Raw genomic sequence first — 7,945 nt, forward strand, 5'->3', positions numbered from 1 at the left:
TATGCAAATCATAGAGATATAAATTCAATCTGCCTAAACATGTCATAATATAGTGATACAAGCTGTTTCACCACTATCAGTTACAGTTCCCAAGACATGGGTCAATCGGGAATAAAGCGTGCAATGTATAAAGAATGCAGAACAAAATCTGACTCGGGCTACCCAATTACAAGTAACTACATTCAAAATCTACCACTCATCATGGCCAACAAGCTTAAGACCCCAGCTCATGTCTTCACAATGCCTCACGTGGGGAACAAGTGCCCCAGTATCGATGCCTTTCTTAGCTTTGCAGTCATAAAAGGGAGGTGAATGAAAACAAGGCTCCATTGACATGGCACGACGACAAGGAGGATCCGGTGTGGTCTGGTTCTCAGGCTTGAATAGAATCCACGGCTTTATGCCTCCGAGACCCTGTGCCACATATCCAAAAGTTGACCATGAACTAGTAACAAGAACATCAGTTAAGCTTAAAAGATACATCTCTGCCCATGCTTTCATGTTGTGCATCTGCTTTTCCGTCTGCTGATATTCTTCATGGCTCGGCTGATAGATACTCACAATCTCACCACTGACTGTAGGATGTTCCCAATACATGTTTCTTATTTTCTCAAAGTACCCAGAGCTTAAAGATGTCATCAAAACAACTTTCCGTCCACGATTAACAGGAGGAGTGATGGGTTCTTGGATAATAACTTTCGGCAGCAGCTTCTCATTCAACACACAAGCTAGAATCTGATCAAACACGTATTCGAAAGGACCAGTTCTGGTATCAAAGACTCTGATCTGTATGCCTATTTTTTCTTCTGCATTAGCTAAATAAGACTGATAAAACCTGGTGATCAGGCCCCATACCAAATTCGATGGGTGGAAAAGATAACGACCCAAATGGTGGAAAACTGTATCTTTCTCAGGGAAAAGTATACTTAGTTCTTGTTCAAATGTTGGGATCAAGAAGAGAGAAGGCACAAAGTAGTTGTCTGATCTCAAGATCAACCACGGGATTCTTTGTAGAAGGAGTTGATCCTGACTGCAGAAGAACATCTTATCATAATCACCATAATCATGGGCTAGATGGAGATAGGCAAATGCTGGTAACGATCCAGTTGAAACATCATTCATGCTGTCATTGAGGATGTTGTTTTTCAGCATATTTCCATAACTCTCATGAGATTTTCCATCAAAGCTTTTAAATTGATGTAGAGGGAAATCAAGTGGTAGCAGCCATGATTTCTCAGGAAATGGTTCGCAAAAGAGGTCCACCATGTCGGTCCCTCTGTCAATGAGTAAGACTCTGTTTGTGAGGAGAGCATAGAGAAATGCTGAAGCTAGTGACAATATCCTGTTCCCTAAGCCACTATATGATATCCATACCACATATTTACAATCCATAGTTCCAATATTATGACCTGATTTCAGCTGTTCCAGGGTTTTGTTGTACAGTTCAGTGTTTGGACCACATTGTTTGTGAAGATCTTCATGCCTTCGCAGCCTATCCAAGAGATCAGAAGAAGGTATATGAGTTGATGCTTTGCGATATAAGATGGACTGATATCTGCTCAGACAGGAGCTTTCATCAAACCCAGCAGCAAGCAGGCCACCAAGCAGTTTGTCCTTAAGAACCTCCGCTTGCTGAGAGAAATCATCTTCTGAACCTAAAAAGATGTGAAAAATCAGACACAAAAATGACAGATTAACAAACTAAACGAACATCGAAAGTTCATTAAAGAAGGCAATAGACAAACTTTGGCCAAAATTAATCCTATCAGTTACAAAGTGGAGAACCAACATCGGTAGAGTAAATTAAAAGAATCAGAATATATACGTATTCTTAAGGCAATCAGATTTACATCCCATAATGTCTTCATTCACAAAATCTTTTATCCATTTTTTATATGATATAAACAATATATGTAACTGCCAAACTATGTTGGCATAAAGATGCTTCATGCATGTTTGCAAGCATGCATGAATGTATCTAGGCCCTGCATACAGTGAAGTCACAGAAAAGTTCCCTGCACACAAGTAGCTTTGGAATTCAAGACGAGCCAGTGCCACTTGTCCTCTTAATCTAAATTTCCATTTTCAGTGGTTCAGATGCTAGAATGTTACAGAAGAAAGATATCTTCTTGCTGAAACAATTACAAACCAGAATCAAAAGTACGGAATATTTTGATGGGTTAGAAGTAGCTCTAGGAAGAAAAGTTTTTAAAAAGGTTCATAGAACCCACCAAGTTGTGAGTCGTATAAGTCAAGCACTTCGGTTTATGAGTATGTATAAAGTGCATCAGAGAACAACAATAAGAATACAAAAACAACCCAGAACCTGGTCATCAGGCATTGCTTGATAAAAATAACATGGAACAGTAAAACCATAGTCAGATAGTTCAGCAACATAGGGATTACAACACACATTGATGATCCAACTTAATCAAATTTCCAGAGGACCATCTCGAGTGCCAAAGCACACAAGTGGCTCTGAGAGGAAAATCAAGCCGTACATCAAACTGGGTCACGCTTTTCTGAAAATATGGTTAAAATCAGGATTCAGGTGACTGTCAAAACAAGATATAACCCTAGAATCTGATGTAAACCCTGTTGACACCCACCCAAGATAGCTAATGTTTAATAGAAGTGTTATATTCCTTTCTATATCCAGAAAGACTTGCTTGTCTGGATACTTTAGCCATGCCATACACTCTTGGAGATTCACGTTTGATTCAAAGCTCTAGAATTTCAGAGTGCAAGTTTGACCAGCAGTTCGAGAGGGGCACAGTTGTAGGTGCACAAAGAATGTTATGGGAATTGAAAAGAAATCAGGCTGTTGAAAGGTAGTAAGGAATAGTTTAGGTTATTGTACTTTTCTTACTTTTTACATCTTCGATTTGGTCTCGGGTATGCCTGTGCCTTTATCCTTTAATATTCTGTAAAGTAGGACGGGACTCCTGGTCCCGATTGCTATCTTAATATTAATGAAACTGTCATTTTTCAAAAAAAAGCAACCCTAGAATCTAATGACTGAGATGAAGAAAATCAGCCATCTCCACATGTGAATCCTACTGAAATTGCCCAAAAGAGAATAACCACATTTTAATAAAAAAAACTGAAAAAGAATGTAATCTCTACAATTCCATAAATTTGATGTGATTTCAAGTGTTCTCACATGATACATGTGGCAGCACCAAAAATAAGAGAAAATGTTGTAATTCCTTTAAGGGCTAGCCCTAGAGCAAGAAAAATCTACAAAATCGATGTAAAAAAGTTGTGCTACAAGTACAAACATCCAATGGAGAAAATCCCATTTTTTTTCTAACTAAATTTTTGAACTTCATGAGTTCTATCTGATCAAAACAGGATACCAGTGAAAACATCCCAGACAAGGGAAAACACTGGAATCCCATCCAGATCTGGGATCATGAAAATCAACCATCTCGACATACAGATCATAATAAAAACCACATTTTCTGAAAATGCCCATGTCATATCATTTATGAATACCTTCTATACAAAATGTCCAGACTTCAGATTAAGTACCAAAGAGAAAATGTAAACAAAAATTGTTGTATCTTTTCTTCTTCTTCCCTGTTTCATCTTTCTTGTTTTTGTTCTCTTGGGTTGCCCCTTCTCAGGTGCTCCCTTGTCATTTAATACAAATCGCTATTTCAAAAAAAAAAAAAAAAAATGTAAACGAAAATTCAAGAATTCGATCTGATTAAAACAAGGGAAAAATCAGAACAAACAGAAAACATAAAGAGGCACAGGAGAAAAAGTAACTTCATAAAGGATGGAAGCATGAAAAATCTTTGATTTTAACCCACAATTCCTACTGATTACCAAAAAGAGAAAAACACATTTCCCAGAAAATGAATCCAAAGGAAGTACCTTTGTCACTTTTTTCTTCGAAACTTCCGCCATCAATGACTTCATGAATTCGATCTAATCAAAACAGTATACAAGCAAGAAAATTAAAAAAATAAAAATAAAATATAATTATCCAAAGCTGAGGACAGGAAAAATATACCATCACATATCTACTGAAATATCCAAAAGAGGGAAAACCCCATTTTAACAGAAACCCCCCCAAAAAACTACCTTTTTCAGTTTTTTCTTGAAAACTTCTACCTTCTGCAAATCCACGAATGTGATTCAATGGTGGGTCTCGATAAGCGAAAACCGTAACCAGAATCGGCAAAACCATCAAACAAGCAACTAAAATCCCCAACAATCTGATCATGTTTAAACCAGATTTCCTCTCTGAAACTCGAGAAAGATCAACATTTCCCGGATCCGTGTGCTTTGACGGAGAAAGCTGTTTCCTGATCCTCTTCATGTCCATCAAATCGTCATCTAGGTGCACGAATTTCTACATGTTTCGAGCAGAAATGAAATGAGTTCTTCGAAAAATTGCATTTTGCGATCTGGGTTTTGTACAACTTTCACTTAGATTGCATAATCAGGGGGCAATTAGCATTTTAATGTACAATAATAATGAAAAAATGATAGAAAGAAGGTTTCGTTATGCTAATATAAATACCAGATTGGTAGACCAGTCGCAGATTTGTTGAATTTAAGAGTGGAGACTCTGTTTTGAGGTTTTTGCGGCAGTAAGAAGCTTATATTCAACTCTGTAAAACCTCATATACTTGAATCTTTTAGTCGGTGGTGGAACTATTACAAAGAGAGGTAATTAGTATGGGTTTTTTTTCCTCCATATACTTGAATCTTTTAGTCGGTGGTAGAACTATTAGAACAGTTTAATAGTTTATGGCATTATTCATTAAGAAAAACGTTCCTGCGCTAGAGATCAGGGAGCTTAAGTGCGCTTAAGTGGTTTATAAAGCATCCCATTTGTTCCTTTCTTGTGGACCCGCTATATGTTTCAAAGGGAACCCGCTGTATGAACCATGGGAGGCTTTATAAACCACTTAAGCGCAGTTAAGCTCCCCGCGCTGCGGCACAGGAAATTTACCCATTGGTTCCTTTCTTGTGGACCCGCTATATGTTTCAAAGGGGGGCCCGCTGTACAAACCAATGGGAGGCGGTATAAACCACTTAAGCGCAGTCAAGCTCCTTGCGCTGCAGCTAGGGGTGCAAGTTTGGCCCTGTGAGCCCTGACCCGCCCTGAGCCGGAACAGGGTCATGGTTGGAAAATCTAACCCTGAAGGCGGGTTTGGGTACATTTTTTGGCCCTGACTCAGGGTCAGGTCGGGTCGGGTTGATACCCCGGGTCAACCCGACCCCCTTTACACTTTACCCCGCCCCGCCCCGCCCAACCCCGACTCGACCCGACCCTGTTTACACTTTACCCGCGGCCCACCCTTGAGCCTTTCTGTTTTTCATTTCTCCATCTATTGGGTTTTGGTTATGTATTTATCACCAAAAATCATATATCAATTAGAATAATAGATTGTGTGGAAGTATTTTGATTTTTGACAATAAAACAGACCGAAAACATGTAAAATTGCTTGGCTCGGTCCGACCCAAGCAGAGCCAGCCCGGCCTGGCCCAATCAGGGTCGGCCCGGCCCAATCAGGGCGGGCAAGGGTTGGGCTGAACCCTATAGGGCGGGTATTGGGTTGAGGAGGCTAAGATAATGGCAGCTAGGGTTGGGCTAGGGTTTTACAAAACCCGACCCTGTTGCAGCCCTAGCTGCAGCACATGAACGCTTTTCTCTTATTCATTTACCCCTTGTTTTGATTGTTAAATGCTTTTTTGGTTAGGGAATCTTTGGGGACTTACACAAGCTCTGATAAAAAAAACCCTCAAATGATGCATGGAGCCCATTACCAAAAGAAGGGAGTGAGGATATCGTTTCCTTGTTTTGGGAATAATAAGGCGTTTGATTTAGGCAAAAAATAAAGCTACCATTTTCTTCACAAGTCTTTAGATGTTTTCTCAGGTAGATTGTTCAAAAAACACACAAGCACTTTAGTTTCATGGCAACCAATGGTGGAAAATGAGAAATCAGGAAAGGCTCTAGGTACTCAAATCACTTTCCATGTAAATAGCATTCATCTCATGTGCCATTTCTCATAGATCTTAAAGTGGAAAAGTATCTTTCGCATTATTTTTAGAGGTTCAACCCCTGTGTTATGTCCACTATTAGTATCTATCTGCACATTTTAGTTGTTTGTGACTAATCCAAGCTTATAAATAAGTAAAATTATGGTTGAAATAAAGAAATTAGTCTAAAGTTGGTATTGTTGGATCGTGTGGCCATCATTCCTCGATTGGAGATCCGTAATGGTGACAATCATCACATGACAATCCCCAGACACATATTACACACACCCACATGCATTGTTTTCCAAATTATAGTGTATTTATTATTTTGTATTAGAAATTGATTTCCAACTAGGTGGCTTTATCAATCTCATGTCATATGTATTGGGAATATTGGGAGAGTATGTGCTTGCTACATCAGTTGGTAAACCAGCTTGGAGGGTGGCTCATCAGATGATTGACAATATACCACCTAATGAGAGGGTGGTTAACTTAGCTGGGTGTGTATGATTGGTGGTGATGGGCCATAGCTGGAAGTGGCTAGTCTCTCCCGGTTTACAGTTAGGAAGACGGAGAAGTCCTTCAAGAGTGTTGATCTCAGTCCTTGATCGATTCATCGTGATGGACCTAATATGATCGGCCATGGCTTGAAATGAAAAAACTACTCCGGTTAAGGAGATGGAGAAGTCCTGAGGGAAGTTATTGGAAATATAATACTCTCTCCCTATTGAGGAGATGGTAAAACCTTTCCAAGAAAGTTACTAGAAAAGCAACAAGAAAGTTACTAGAAAAGCAACTGCCGCCCCCAAGGGTATAAATACCCTAATAAGAAAAGCCATAAGAGGTTATGTGCCTAAAAATGACAGGATAATCCTCATCCTCCCGAGAGAACTAATATTCTTAACATAGGAAAGTCCTAGCTTTCTTTGATTATCCCCTTCGTTCATATGTGGGCTTGATTTAGTCACCCAGAGTTTTTGCATGTTTGTTTGTTGTCGGCGGAGCTCATCCCAGTGCGCTGAATCTTCACGTACAAGGATCTGGCCCCTGGAGTTACGCTAATATCTAACTAGTTGGGAACTAGGATTAAGAGAAGAGCTAAGAGGAAAGAATGAAACAAGTGAAAGGGAGGAGACATCATTTGTTCAAAAGAAGGGAAAAGACTTCCATGCAACAAAAAATACCAAGAAAAGAGTTTCTACACACTAGTGTAGATAAGTTATCCACACACTAGCTTAAAATACAGTAGGCCACATTGTTTGGGTGATCCAAAACATTCATTTGATGGGCCCTCACATAGATAGGGTGTACCCAAAAAATCAGCTCCATAGGATCATTCTAACCATTCGAACCGTAGGCCCTCGCATGTCAGACCGCCCACTTGGTGAATGGAGACAGCAGCTTGCGATGGACGCTAGCCATTCCCGTTTTATATGGTGTAAGCTCTTATAGTCCCTTATGTTTTCAAAAAGTAATGTACCGACCTCACTATAGGATGATCCAAACCGTGCATGTGATGGGCCACGAGATTTATATGATGGGTGGCCGTGAAAACACGTGAAGTCTTGGAAAACAGGTATGGCCCACTTTTTTTTGATGATCCAAACCGTTCATCTGTTTGGGCACAACGTAGATAGGTTGTGCCCTAAAAATCATTTCCATAGGATGATCCTAACCCTCCGATCTGTAGAAGATTCCATAAATGGTTTTTGGAAATCTCCATATTCAGATCAGTTCAGATTGGAGGGTTAGGATCATCCAATGGAAATGATTTTTGGGGCACAACCTATCTACGTTGTGCCCAAACAGATGAACGATTTGGATCATAAAAAAAAGTGGGCCATACCTGTTTTCCAAGACTTCACGTGTTTTCACGGCCACCCATCATATAAATTCTCCCTAAATAGGTTGTGCCCAAAAAATCATTTCTACGGGATGATCA

The 7,945-nt window shown here is 39.7% G+C and overlaps 1 protein-coding gene across 2 annotated transcripts; it reads right to left on the bottom strand.

Moving 5' to 3' along the window:
* On the bottom strand, positions 1 to 4,725 carry LOC143848319 (galactoside 2-alpha-L-fucosyltransferase-like). 2 transcript variants are annotated; one of them, XM_077357232.1, is made up of 4 exons: positions 4,535 to 4,725; positions 4,123 to 4,363; positions 3,883 to 3,936; positions 1 to 1,655 (listed from the first exon to the last, which is right to left on the bottom strand). In XM_077357232.1, the coding sequence occupies exons 2-4, from the start codon at positions 4,334 to 4,336 to the stop codon at positions 190 to 192; spliced, it is 1,734 nt and encodes a 577-aa protein (XP_077213347.1). In that variant the 5' UTR covers positions 4,337 to 4,363; positions 4,535 to 4,725; the 3' UTR covers positions 1 to 189. The 2 variants fall into 2 exon arrangements, with proteins under 2 accessions (XP_077213347.1, XP_077213346.1); XM_077357231.1 differs by having other exon boundaries at positions 4,093 to 4,363; positions 4,535 to 4,724.
* Positions 4,726 to 7,945: the final 3,220 nt, after the last annotated feature.

The sequence above is a fragment of the Tasmannia lanceolata genome, unplaced genomic scaffold (genome assembly GCF_043159265.1).
Source record: "Tasmannia lanceolata isolate RefF3 unplaced genomic scaffold, GAP_Taslan_0.1 ptg000016l, whole genome shotgun sequence".
NCBI lineage: Eukaryota > Viridiplantae > Streptophyta > Magnoliopsida > Canellales > Winteraceae > Tasmannia > Tasmannia lanceolata.

Excerpts from the sequence above, each read along its gene's own strand:
- LOC143848319 (XM_077357231.1), bottom strand. The coding sequence starts at position 4,336 with ATGGACATGAAGAGGATCAGGAAACAGCTTTCTCCGTCAAAGCACACG. Across the intron at positions 3,937-4,092 it reads TCAAGAAAAAACTGAAAAAG|ATCGAATTCATGAAGTCATT; the intron begins GTAGTTTTTTGG and ends TGTTTTGATTAG. Across the intron at positions 1,656-3,882 it reads CGAAGAAAAAAGTGACAAAG|GTTCAGAAGATGATTTCTCT; the intron begins GTACTTCCTTTG and ends ACATCTTTTTAG.